Source organism: Lithobates pipiens, unplaced genomic scaffold, assembly GCF_037356315.1.
Source record: "Lithobates pipiens isolate NorthernLeopardFrog02 unplaced genomic scaffold, aLitPip1_a1.2 Scaffold_13, whole genome shotgun sequence".
Classification (NCBI taxonomy): Eukaryota; Metazoa; Chordata; class Amphibia; order Anura; family Ranidae; genus Lithobates; species Lithobates pipiens.
The window spans coordinates 214,645,680-214,660,188 of record NW_027507718.1 but is presented as its reverse complement, the minus strand read 5'-3'; the positions used below and the strand labels follow the sequence as shown (position 1 = coordinate 214,660,188).

The following is a 14,509-nucleotide window of genomic DNA, read 5'->3' as shown; positions in this document are numbered from 1 at the left end:
TAAATAAGGGCTTAAAGTAACACACAGTTCAGTTATTCATACAGTATGTCAGAAAAATGTATTATGTGTTATAGTTTTCAGTAGTTTCTCAGCTAAAACCACAGATAGATCATGAAAACATTAAGATTCCTATGACAGGGTGTATAAATTAGCAGACAGGAGATGACTCCACAAGACTGTGGTTTGCTGAACATGACACAGTGGAAAATGCAAGCATCTACTGATTGGACCGGGGGGACTCTGTAGGATTTATGTAAAAAGAAGCCGCAGTGGATCCTCGTTTGATAGCTGCATCTACTTCCCTGCTAAATGTAACTGAAGGTAAAAATGGCCACAGATGTATTCCTGTTTTATATCTGAAATATATGCCCTGCCCAAATGATCTTATTACTTTAATATGAACATCATAAACATGACATGGATCTTCTGCCTAGTAATTGGTAACATTGGTAATTAATAGATGAGAACAATAGTAATTAATAATGATCCAAACAACTTTTTTGCTTACAATACCTGTAGTTCTAAAAAAACACCACATGTATTTAAAGCGGAGGTCCACCCTAAAGTGGACCTTCCGCTCATCGGAACCCTCCCCCCCCCTCCGGTGCCACAATCGGCACCTTTCAGGGGGGAGGGGGGTGCAGTTACCTGGATAATCCAGGTAACTGCACCCACTTCCGGGATAGCTCTCTGCGGAAAGGGGCGTAACTTACGCCCCTTTCCGCAAGTGCCCGCCCCTTCCCGCAAGTGCCCCGCTGCCTGCTGGGAAACACACAGATCCCAGAGGCAGCGGGGAGCGTCCTTATTGCGCAGCGCGATTTGCGCATGCGCAGTAGGGAACCGGGAAATGAAGCCGAAAGGCTCCATTTCCTGATTCCCATACCCAAGATGGCGGCGGCAGGACCCGACAGGCGACCTAGAGATCGGCTTCGGGTGCCGACATCGCGGGCGCGCTGGACAGGTAAGTGTCACTATTTTAAAAGTCAGCAGCTGCAGTATTTGTAGCTGCTGGCTTTAAAAAAAAAAAAAAAAAACGCGGAGTCCCGGTGGACTCCCGCTTTAAACATCTTGTATTTCCAATATGTTACAGCTGTGTAATGTCTAAACATTATATTCAGTCTTATGTATCAGTATGATACTGCCATAAGCTAAGAAGACATCAAATATTCATAAGTATTTATGAAAGTGTACACAGCATAAACTAGTGGCATTGGATGCACACTTGGCTACTGTGGTAAAGGGAAATGATTTGCACAGCTTAAAGTGGAGGGCCACCCTGAAAACAAAAAAAATATTAAAAATTACAAAAAAATATAAAAATAAAAAAATGAAAAAAATTTTTTTTTTTTACTTACCAGAAATGCCTGTTGCTAGGCACTTTCTCCTAATCTTCCTCTTCCTCCTCCGCGGAGATCTTCTGTCTTCGTCGCGGCGTCTTCTGGGTAATGAGTCGCGCTGTGTTCTGGGAACTGTGTGTTCCAGAACACAGCGCGTCCCATTCAGAAAGCGCTGCGGGACTCGCGCATGCGCAGTAGCTGCGGAACTCGCGCATGCGCAGTAGGAAACGGGCAGTGAAGCCGTAAGACTCCACTGCCTGTTTCCCTTACAAGGAATGGCAGCACCGGGACCCGAGAGCCGAGGGACGGGTCGGCCTCGGGCGGCCGACATCGCGAGCACCCTGGACAGGTGAGTGTGTTGATTAAGTCAGCAGCTGCAGTGTTTGCAGCTGCTGACTTTTTTTTTTTTTTTTGTATAACCGGCCCTCCTCTTTAATTGCTTATCCTTACATGAGGAATAAACCACTTGCTTAGTTAGAATTGTGATGGAAGTAATAAGATGCAGATACCTTCTATTCTAAGAATGCAATCCTGTAATCTATATACTTTGAAGTTTTTTGTTTTTTTTGTCCTAGGACTATTGCAAGAATAGGACAAAGCTACAGGATACAATGCTTTGAAGAGAGATAACAAAACACTGCAGATATAAGTGCCCAGTTCAAATTTAATGAATCAGGTTTGCATCCACTTTAATATTTCTTGGCAACCCAAAGTTTCACCTCCCTCCATAAATTTTCTATAGGATTAAGGTCTGGAGACGGGCTAAGCCACCCCAAAACCTTATTGTGCTGCTTCTTGAGCCACACCTCTGTTGCCTTGGCGGTATGTTTTGGGTCATTGTCATGCCAAAAGAACCATCCATGACCCATCTTCAGTGTTCTGGCTGAGGGAAGATGGTTCTCATCTAACATTTTAGAATACAAGGCCCAATCCATTGGCCCCTCAATGCGGCAAAGTTGGTCTGTACCTTTTGCAGAGAAACTGTCCCAAAGTATAATGTTTCCACCTCCATGCTTGACTGTAGGGATGGTGTACTTAGGTTTATAGTCAGCATTTTTCTTCCTCCAACTAAAGGCCATAACTAAAGACAAAACTTTTTTTTTCAATTTTGGATGGAGTGGAAAAGGATTAGAACACCTGACAGTTTTTTGTTGCTATCTGTACCTGTTTTTCATCCTCTCTATTTGTCCCATTTACCATTATCATTGAAAATGAAAGCAAAAGAAAATTCCAAATTTTGGGTTGTCCTCAGAAAATTAACAGAGGGGAAATCCTCCAATAGAGACACTGGTTCTGGTGATTCCCAAGGAATTCCTTTAATTTGCAGGGATTTCCTCTCATTTCCTGTTTTGGCTATGGGACAGGAAGTGAAGGGAAATCTTCCCAATGGGATAAAGATGGAAAATAATAATCTGACAGGTGTTTTAACCCTCTAGCCATAATGAAAAAAAGTGTTGCCTATAGTTCTACTTTAAGTATCTCTTCTCCAGGGAGAATACGTTTAATGTTTCTTTGCTTTGTTGCCCTTCTCTGGATTCTCCCTGCTTCAAAAGCATCCTTCCTGGGAACTGGCTACCACAACTGGACAGCATACTCAAGATGTGGAAAAAAAAAGTTTTGTACAGGGGTAGAATTATAATTTATCTCCTGAGTAGATACCCTTTTAAGCAGGTTAATATTCTGCTAGCCTTGCTTGCTGCAGCCTGGCACTGCATGCTATTGCTGAGCCTGTGATCTACAAAACCCTCCAGATTATTTTCCATTCTTGATTCCCCTAGAGGTTCTCCCCCTAGTATATTCCTTGTTTTCATATTTTCATCTCCAAAGTGCATTACTTTACATTCATCAATATCGAACCTCATCTGCACTATAGCTGTCCATTACTCTATTATATTGAGGTACTTTTGTAACAATTCTATATCCTGTTGTTGTGAAGTCTTTTCCCTACTTAAATTTGGATTGTTAGCAAACACTGAGACCGAACTACGAGGTGGTATTGAAAAGTTTCAGTACTACTGTAGTTTTGTAACGTGCCAACATATGGCAGCATAAAGCTGCACGCACTGTCACAGGGAGCACCGACCTTCATAAGTCAGTGTGCCAAAAGACATCATCCTGTGTACATTGGGGGCTGTGCAACTGGTACTAGTCTGACCACGTGCGTTACCATGTTTTCTATTTCATTATGGGCAGCAAGTTAGAACAAACATGAGTTTCTCGCTGGAAACAACATAATCTCACTTCCGCAGGATTTGGCTACTGTGGACTTCATCCTCTTCCCGAAGATGAAGATTCAGCTCAAAGGTTGCCATTTTGACACCATTGCAGAGATCCAGTGCGAATCGCAGAAGGTGCTTGACACGCTTCCAAAAGAAGACTTCCAGGACACATTCCAGAAGTGGCAGGAATGCTGAGATCGCTGTATTACGGTGCCAGGGTAATAATTTGAAGGTGATAGTGTTTAAATGTAGATAAATATAGTACTTTATTGTGAATAGAGCTAGTCCTGAAACCTTTTGATACCATCTTGTATTTATTCCAACCTCTATATTGTTTGTGAATAAGTTAAACAGAATTGGTGTTGACATCTAAAGAACTAGCAACTTGTTCAAATCTCCAAAAGATAAGATTTTGTGTCATACTTACTTAGAGGTGTTCTCCAGTATAGCTTTTACCTCCTGAACCTGTTCCTTCCCAAAGTACACGACTGTGAGATGGACTCTCTTGTCCTGGTTAATGCACACTTCTCTACAAGAAAAAAACACATACCATGTAACAGTAGTTAGGAGAGAAAGTATAATATACATGTATATGTATCTATGGTTTTGGGTTCATGTGTCTACATATTATGTCATACTACAGCTTGCATATAAAAGTTGTTTCCATTTGTTTCCGACTATCAAATGGAATGATGCATCTATGTTCACTCTTGAAAATGACATGACACTAGAAATACAACAGGTTGTTAATAACAGAAAATATGTTATATTTAAAAACACAATACACACTAGAAGTATGGTACTTATATTTGTTTCAGATTTCATTTATTACACAAACCTACTTATGTCACTTTCTTTTTTTTTTTCCACAAAAGTTTATAGCAACATCTAAAGACAAAGTAAAGCAGCTGACTGATACTGAATAATTGACTCATTCTATAGCATAGTAAATATGTGGATGCATTTACTGCTATTGACAACATATTGTTTTTATCATAATTATTTTGAGAATTCACGTTTTAAGGCTAATAGCATTTTTTTTTAATCCACTAAATCCAATAAATCCAGTAAATCCAATTTTTTTAATCCAATAAATTACCAAAGTTTTAACAGTCTAGTGGTGATTAACTAAAGAAGGGGTTAATCAGATGCTCGTCTCCCTCCCTTACTGATATAATCACAATTGTTCTCTCCCACATTCATGAACATGCACATTCTAATAGATGAACATAGGAATGGCTTAGGAATCTTATTGCAAGGATATTATCAGAGACCAAATTAATATCCTTGTCCTGGGGCTATTATTTACAAGAAAACAGAAAAAAATACACCATAATTTTTCCAATTTACGTCTACAATTATAATTTAAAAAAAAAATCTCATTAACCCATATCCTGCATCAGAAGCATTGCAAATTTTATGTTAAAAAAATGTACATAATATGTGGATTTATTATAATAATTTTAAATTCTGGCACATGTAAATGCTATGTAAGCAGCTAACTCCACTGGCGTTGATTTACTAAACGAGTGGAGAATGTTCACTTTGCATAATTTTTATTTAGTTAGGTGAAGCTGTGCCTACTTTGAATACATAATCCAATGGGGAATAAAAAAAACAGGGTTTCCCTTACATATTATTTCTTTCTTTAGTAAATCAACCTCTCTGACCTCAAAGGAGTCTTTCCATCTACACATGTAAAAGTGTATATTTTTCACTAACACACTATGATGATTCAAGCACAGCTATGTCCTGGCGTGTATCGTGACAAATATTCAATACACTTAAGCCTAGCACAGCACTCACGGGCCAAATGTCGTTCAGCATTAGCCGGTTCAGTAGAAACCATCCAACATTCGGCTCGTGTGTGCTGGCGTTTGTCTGACAGAAGGGGCATGACTGAAAAAGATCTGCCGATCGGCTCCTGATCAGGCAGACCAGTATGTTCTGGTGGGAGGGGTATCCCTCTGTCAGAACACAATAGAACAGCAGGGGAACTTGCTGCACTAATGCCAGATAGTTAGTACATAGTACAGTGGCTCCTCCTAAGTCCAGCTGGGTTGAAAAAAAGAACTACTAGTGTCTACTAGGCTGTAGGGGTTGATTTACTAAAACTTTTGGAATGCAAAATCTGGGGCAGCTCTGCACAGAAACCAATCTGCTTCCAGTTTTTTTTTTTTGTAAAAGCTTAATTGAACAAGCTGAAGTTAGAAACTGATTGTCTACCATGCACAGATCAGATGCACCATATTTTATTTTGCACTCTCCAGTTCTACTAAATCAGCCCCTTAGTCTGTTTTAGGTCCCTAGTATAGCCACGGTGCCCCATTGAGTTCAATGGGCAGGAGCTGTGGATGAGCGGTATACACACCGATCCTTCACCGCTCCAAAGATATGGCTAGCAGGACTTTTTTTACCGTCCTGCTAGCGCACTACTCCAGTGTGAAAGCCCAGAGAGGGCTTTCACACTGGAGACACAGCAGCGTCTTTTTCAGGTTGGTTTGCAGGCACTATTTTTAGTGCAAAACGACCCAGTGTGAAAGGGGTCTTAGGGTCATATTTACTAAGCAGGAAATTAGATATTCACCACTGCAGGTAAATCTTCCTTTTGTTTGTGTTTTAAATTTCAGAGAATGATAACCGTCTGTTTTATTTCAGGGAATGATTAATTACCCATGAATTTTGGGTGAGTGTCACCATTTACTGCTTTATAAATATGACATGTTTTTCATCGTTTTATTTTACAGCTTTGTGAATAAACAGAAAATAGGATCAATTGTTTATAACAATTTTAACATCCTTGGTGGTATTATAATAAAATACACACATCAAAAAAGTACTGCATTAAAATGTATTATTACTTAGCTCACACAGCTGCAAATAGGTATAGAAAAGTGATCCATAACACCTACCTTTTATACACAGCAAAAAGGGTTAAAGCAAACCTGATCTGGCAAAGAAAGGGCTATTGTTTAATCCCCTATACCTCCCGAGAATATTCTTACCTTTCCTTCACTCCCCTGCAATACTTTTTAGCAACAAGAACTGAAGGAAATGGACAGTACTTCTGGGTGCACAGGAGCATTGATTTATTCTATGTGACAGCGATGTGCCAATCAGCTCTGCCAAGCAGGAAGTCCATAGCCCTGTGGATGTTATGACTGCAGACAATCATATTATACAGTACAAATGAGTGTTAGAAAAGTGCCAGAATTCCTTATCTCTATACTGCTTCCAAATCAATGACTCTAGAGTTTTTGCATTAGTACGATGAACAGTAAAGTATAATGCCGCATACGCACGGTCGGATTTTCCGATGGAAAATGTTGAATGGGAGCCTTTTGTCGGGAATTTCAACCGTGTGTAGGATCCATCAGACATTTTCCATCGGAATTTCCGACACAAAATTTGAGATCTGGATCTCAAATTTTCCGACAACAAAATCCGTTGTTGGAAATTCCGATCGTGTGTACACAATTCCAACGCACAAAGTTCCACGCATGCTTGGAATCAAGCAGAAGAGCCGCACTGGCTATTGAACTTCAATTTTCTCGGCTCGTCGTACGTCAACATTGTGTGTATGCAAGACAAGTTTGAGACAACATCCGTCAGAAAAAATCCCATGGATTTTGTTGTCGGAATGTGTGATCGTGTGTTACTTACTCTCAAAAGGCAAAGGCGGTGTTCCCGAGTCTGGCCCGGGGTGGAAGTTTTGTACCAAAAGCAGTAACCCCGAGCCAAACTCGGGACCGCATCGCTGAATGCAGGAGGAGGTTACTTACCTTGTCCCCTGGATCCAGCTATGTCCCCGCACTGTACGAGCGCCTCGTCCTCCGCTCGATTCATCACGGAGCCGATCTCCATTCCCTGCGAGCATTGCGACGCACGAGGATGGAGATCGGCGCCAAATTCAAAAAGTGAAACACACAGTATACATACAGTATAATGTAATCTTACAGATTACATTGCTGTATGTAATTATTTCACATCCCCTTTGTCCCTAGTGGTTTCTTCAGTGTCCTGCATGCAGTTTTATATTAAAAAAACTGTTCTTTATGCCTGGAAACTAGAGATTGTCCATAGCAACCAAAACTGTCACTTTACATCAAAAATGATTTTAGACCAGCTAGAAAACAACGATAATAAATTAGAATCACTCGCAGAATTGTGGGATATCGATTTGTGGGGAGATCCGTCATCAAATATTGAAAAGTAATGACAGTGACAATTCTGCAACTGAGCAAATTTCAGTGTTTTTGATTTGATTACATTATTGAATAATTTTTATTATTGTTATATTATTATTTGGTATAATTATTTATAGTTATTTATTATATTATAATTTATGATTTCATTTTTCAAACTTTATCATACCCGGGATGTCAGCTAGACTCTGGTTTGGACAGATTTAAGTGAGTTATTCCTCAGAATTACAGGACTACAATATAAAATGCCAAATTTTCATGCAAAATAATTGTACCGCTTTTAGCACCGCCAGGGAGGTTAAATGTATTTTTATTTTTTTCCTTAAAACCTGGTCCCAGTATTTTTGCAATTACAAAGTCACAAAACTAACACTTCTCATTTTAATATGGAAAGCTTTTGTTTGGTGTCAGCTGCATAATTTGACATTTAACCCCCCTAGCGGTAATCCCGAGTCTGGCTCGGGTTAGGAATTTACTGATAGGAGCGGTAACCCTGAGCCAGACTCGGGATCGCTTCGCAGGATGCAGGGGAAGACACAGTGAGACTTACTTACCTTGTCCCCTGGATCCAGCGATGTCCTCCGCTCTGTGTGATCGAGCCGTCCTCCGCTCGATTCACAGTGCCGAATACGCTGCATGGGAGCGGAGAACGGCGGCAAATTCAAAAAAGTAAAAGTACACAAAACACACACAGCACTGTAATCTTACAGATTACAGTGCTATATTACAAAATTACACACCCCCTTTGTCCCTAGTGGTCTGTGCAATGCCCTGCATGCACTTTTATATTATAAATACTGTTTTTTCTGCCTGGAATTTGGAGATTGTCCATAGCAACCAGAAAGTGTCCCTTTTTCAGTGTTTTAGGATTTGATTACATTATTTAATATTTTTTATTATTCTTTATTATATTATAAACTTTATCATACCCGGGATGTCTGCTAGACTCTGGTTTGAACATATTTAAGAGAGTTATTCCTAAGAATTACAGGACTACAATATAAAACGCCAAATTTCCGTGCAAAATAATTGTACCGCTTTCAGCACCTAAATCCAGACTGAATCATACCGCCAGGGAGGTTAAAATAGGCTACTCTTGTTTCTACTTTGATCTTTCTTTTTCATCAACCTATCTATTTGTTCTGCACATGCTTTGCATGCTAGTCCAAGCCTATTAATAATGTAATAAATGTATATCTGTTTTGCTATTTACTGCTTTGGATCATATAAACATTTGTATGCCTTGAAAAATTAAAATAAATTAATAAATAAAAATATTTTAATTAAAATTAAAATAAAGGTTATAAGAAAGATGATTATTGGGGAAGTAAAGTAAGTGTGATTATATTGCTTGTGTTAGTGTTGCAAATATTAAAACTAACAACATAAAGGCGCTTGCCATCTTCCTCTTTATAACTGATCACCTCTCCAGAATGGATAAAAACTCATACACTGAGGGACGCAGGAAGTCATTCACCTTTTGGGTTATATTGCCAGCTGCAAGAGTATTGGACACCAGAACACAAAAAGTATTGAGCACTAAGCCATCAACTGCTGAGAGACTGAATCTGAGTCTCTCCAGTCTTCTACTGACAAGTTTGTCTCCCAGAAGTTGCAGGCTTCTGCCATAAGTTCCAAGGCAACAGAGATCATTTCAGCTTTTATTAATGCAGTGCACAAACTCTGAAACTAGAGGATCAGCCTGTTTCAGGTCTGTTGCTACAAGTGCTATCCCCAGTTTTTGGTCATTTAGAGCCCCTAAGGCCGCAAAGAAAGATTCCTACTGCACCTGCTGTTTCAAGTCTTCTTCCATGGAGACTGGAAACATCCTGCACATTGTTAGCTTCCTTGAAACACCAATTAGCCCTGTACCCATCTGAAGAGGAATTTGTTAAAAAGCAGACTGCCCCCCCCCCCCCCCCGTGGATCCAGTAGTATCCTGCTTTAACAAAGCTACCACCATACCTGAGGCTCTGTCTTTATGAATCCAACCAGTGAATGGTTAGAAGCTCTCTAAAGTTCTATTCTTGGTGACAAACCATGCCCTTTGACCATTACATGTTTTGAGCAAATTGTTGTAGCTTTAAGCTGTTGGAAGTTTCCCGTCTCATGTCCCACAGACACTTTGGTATAAGTACTGGACTGTGAGGCCCTACTTCTAAAAAGATTTGATATGATAGGAAGTTTGTTGCCCACAACGTTTATCATCAGACATGCAAGGCATGCCCTTTGTGTGAGTCTAGGGGCTTTTACCCTAGGACTTTCTTCATGGGATGATTCCTACAGCTGGGTCTAGATCAGTGTTTGTCTCTCAACACTAACAATGATCAGGTTTCTGCCCATCCTATTTTGTTTCAGAGACTGTTGGACTCTCACCCTTTGATTATGACCATTGTACAGGAAGTTTCTCATGTGACTTCTTCTTTTTCTTATATGTACCTTTTTATAATCTGGATTCTGGTCGTCTCTGCACTTCAGCGTCACACCCACAGAGACTACACTCACCCGCCTACACTTTTCAGCCATCACCTTTGGCAGCGTATAAACTGTCAAGGAATTGTTTCTGGTTTTTGCATAGGCACAAGGTGGTGTTGCGGCTCAGTACTGCCTTGTGACCTAAGGTAGTCTTTTTATTTCACCTTACCCCGGGCATCATTCTTGCATACGTCTATCTCAAGTTCAACAAAAGAAAATTTCTCTCTACTGTCTAGATGTGACTCAAGCTGTGAGAATATAACTCTGTGACTTCTTCGTTTATTAAAGACTGATTCACTTTTTATCATTACAATTGTCTTCATAAGGGTGTTCTGGCTCCTTGTTCCACCATCTTTAGGTGGCTCAGAAAGGCTCTAATAGATCTTCTTGTTTGCTTTTTTTTTTGGCACCAAGCAACTGTTTCTCAGATTTGCTGCCACCTCATCTTCTGTTCACATGTTCTGTAAATTCTACCAGCTGGATGTCGCAGCCTCATCTGATGCCAGTTTTGAGCATATGGTCCATCAGGCAGCTCTTTGAGTCTTTGTTTGCTGTTGCCATCCTTCAGTTTAACTGCTTTTGGGTATCCTAAAGGTGAATGACTTCATGTGCCCCTCAATGGATGGGAAAGAATTTATGATTTTTGTGCTCGCTATTAAATCCTTTTCTTGAAGCCTATTGAGGAACACAGGCCCCACCCCTCTGTTTATGATCATGCACTCCATACTGCTTTGCTACAAAACTGAGGCATGCTACTAGTAGTAGGAGCTATTCTAGGCTGGCCTACCATTTTTGTTAGTTTGTCAGCATCCAGTCCTTCTAGATGTGCCAGTTTAACCTGAAGATGAATTACTTCCTGTGTAATTGTTATAGGACAGAATAAATATGGGATATGGAAATCACAACTGTAGAAGAAAAATATCCAATAACAATTTGTTTTTTGGCCCGTGGACTGCATTGTGATAAATATCACCAGAGAAATATGGACCTTGTTTTGTTCTATTTATTCAGTAGGCTTACATTCATATGTAATAGAGCATTCCTATTATTTATACTGAGACATAAAAGTCAAGAAGATGTAATGCCATCACAAATGACCAACACTTTCCTGACTTTTGATAATAAATTGGCTTACAGCTAAAGCCAGGCCTCTAACATTTTAATTAAGGCAAAATAATATATCTGAGTTCCCTCAGTGTTCCTAGCATATAACTGGATGCAATTTTGCAGTCATAGTGCGAACCCTTGTTTTGCCATGCATCTTCCCTGCCTCATCTTAATGATAGATTGCATTCAGCTTCAGGTAGATTTCTCACAATGTAAATATGTTGGGTGATTTATGAAGCACACTTCATTTTCCAGTCATTTACATTCATGGAAATATAGATATAGGGCCTACTCATCAGTTAAACAAATTGTAGAATATAGAATCCCTATCAGTTTGGTTACAGATGTAACACGTTCAGGTTAAATAATAAATTGTGTGAATATTCACTTCAATATATTGTAAAAAGTGAATTCCTCTTTTCTTATTTCATCAGAACACGACTGCATAATTGAAGTGAATATTCAACCACAATTTCACGTTTAACAGATTTTATGGAAATCCAACCCAGAAAGTTCTGGCGCAGAAAGGTCAGAATCTGTACCATAGATAATTTTCTTGGGAGATTATGTTTTTTTTCTCACAGCAAGCAAAGTATGCTTTTCATGTGCAATGGTAGACCTCAAATAAAATAGACCTCCTGGCTTTTAGCATTGTTGGAATCACCAATATAGAGATGCCTCTATACCTCTAAACCTGGACTTCAAAAATGATACCATAAACAGAAACTTCATAGAAATTAGAGGGAATAGGAAAAGTCCATAAAGTCCCAAAGATAGGTGATTCTTGGAGTGTAGAGTAGTGCTCCACAAAATTCTCAGAAACAGGGGGAAAGATCCCTTTAAACAGGTTCACCACACAGCAATCTTGTAAGAGAAACCTTGTGCTCTGTGTCGCCCCCTTCAGTCATGCACTTACCCTCATAAGGGTTGGTTGTAAGCACTTCTCAAATCACCCCTTATTCAGTTTAATATGGATGCTCTGGTAGGGACACACAAAAAAACCCCATCATCAAATGGAAGGCTTATTAACGGTCAGTCATGCCCACCGAGGAAGACGTGATGACTAAACGCGTATGGGCGTGTCTGTGCAGCTGTCCTGTGTCAGTGTACGAACGCTGGTCTTCCCGGGACTTCTGCCGGTTGTTAAACATCTTTAATCGGGGAACGGTGAGATACGACTGTTCGGTACTAATGACACATACGAATGTGATTTTATGCGAATACCCAAAGTATTTACATTGTAAGCAGGATTTTAATGTGTGTGGAGTGTGATTTATCAATTAAATGGGTTACACTATGGATCGCTGTTTTTGATTTCTTATATGACAATATCAACGAAACCTGATCGTTAATAAGCCTTCAATTTGATGATGGGGATTTTCTTGGTGTCCCTACCAGAGCATCCATATTAAACTGAATAAGGGGTGATTTGAGAAGTGTTTACAACCAACCCTTGTGAGGGTAAGTGCATGACTGAAGGGGGCGACACAGAGCACGAGGTTTCTCTTACAAGATTGCTGTGTGATGAACCTGTTTAAAAGGATCTTTCCCCCTGTTTCTGGGAATTATGTGGAGCACTACTCTACACTCCAAGAATCACCTATCTTTGGGACTTTATGGCCTTTTCCTATTCCCTCTAATTTCTATGACATTTCTGTTTATGTAATTATGTTTTTAGTGGATTGTTAGATTTATTTAGTAGCGCTGTTAATATAGTGGCATTGTTTGTGACTTCGGTCAGAATATTATTACTATATATGTGTACAGATATGCTTTATGATTATAACAGCAGCTTTATTAGGTAGTTATCCATTGAGCGCTGGGATCAGTGATATATATATTGACATATTATATCAGTGATATTTGCATTCTAAACATTTCTTAACTGATTATATTTTATTTTGAATGTTATTTATATCTGACAATAAGCATACTAATATTGCAATATCAATAATATAGCATTAATAGTGAAATTCCGTGGAAACAGCAGACCAAACTCTTTATCTACAAACAAAAACCTTTATCTTTTAGGTCATGACCATGCATGGATTTGTTTTTTTCTTACAATAAAAATAAATTCCCCACTTGCTCCATATAGGAAGAAGGCCGAGAACTACCAACAATCTGTGATTAGCCATTTTTAACTATTTTTACATAACTCTACAGGAGCAGCTAGGGCATTTTTGAGCTTTGGTTTGTTGTTTTCATTACTTCAAATTTATGACCCCGGTAGCACATTTGGTTTGTAAAACTGTAAAATCTGAGCAACATATGGAATATGGTTGAAGAATTGAAGGTTAGGTCTACCCAAAGTTGTCATTTTAGCCAGGGACAGTTTTGCCACTAGGCCACATACTTGGCACTGGCCAAAACACTTGGCATGAATTGCAGGCATTTGTTCAGAGGCTACATTGAGTTTTTCCTGCAGATGCTGTAGCACCACTAGAGCACCCACTGCCTGCCATGCTAGAAGTGAACCTTGGATAATCATTACATACAGAATCTGGGACACTTGTTATTAACAGGCAGCCACATGAATTCAAAGTCAGTAGGTTGCTGCAAGAAGATATCTGACAGGTGAGGACACAGAGTGGTATTTGTATATGCAGGCAGTCAAAGCAGGTGCATTCAAGTTATGATGCTTTTATCAGTCACTCTGTCCAGAACAATGGCTCTAGAAAATTCACACATCTATATAACACATTTTTACACATTCTTACATCAAGAAGTCCAAATGGTATTTTCTTTCATTGCTATAAATCATCTTCTTCTGGCAACAGCCAGACTAAAGATCCTACATTAACACATTTATTGGCTATGCATACTACTGCTTCTCTCACTCCACTCTGATTCTTTCCCTGCAGACATGTTCATACTTGCATCAATCTGATACTGGTTGTATCCATATCACTGTGTACAGATACCTGCTTTTGTCTGTACATTACACATTGCTTCCCACGTGGGCATACCTGTATGTTGTTTCTGTCGCTATGGCACTTGTTGGGGTTGATTTATTAAAACTGGAGGATGCAAAATCTGGTGCAGCTGTGCATAGAAACTGATCAGCTTCTATTTTTTTTGGCTTTGTTAAAGCTTAAGGCTCCATGCACACTGGAGCTCATAAACGGCAGTTTATTGGAGTTTGGGCGTTTTTTTTTAAAAGCCC

At 39.5% G+C, this 14,509-nt stretch overlaps 1 protein-coding gene across 2 annotated transcripts in view; it reads right to left on the bottom strand.

Annotated features, from left to right (window-relative positions):
• Nucleotides 1-14,509, bottom strand: part of CSGALNACT1 (chondroitin sulfate N-acetylgalactosaminyltransferase 1) — a 512,632-nt gene that overhangs the window by 67,202 nt on the left and 430,921 nt on the right. For both annotated transcript variants that reach the window (XM_077476198.1, XM_077476199.1), the window contains one exon: nucleotides 3,984-4,085. In XM_077476198.1, coding sequence (XP_077332324.1) covers nucleotides 3,984-4,085 — 102 coding nt within the window. The remainder of the gene's footprint in view (nucleotides 1-3,983; nucleotides 4,086-14,509) is intronic.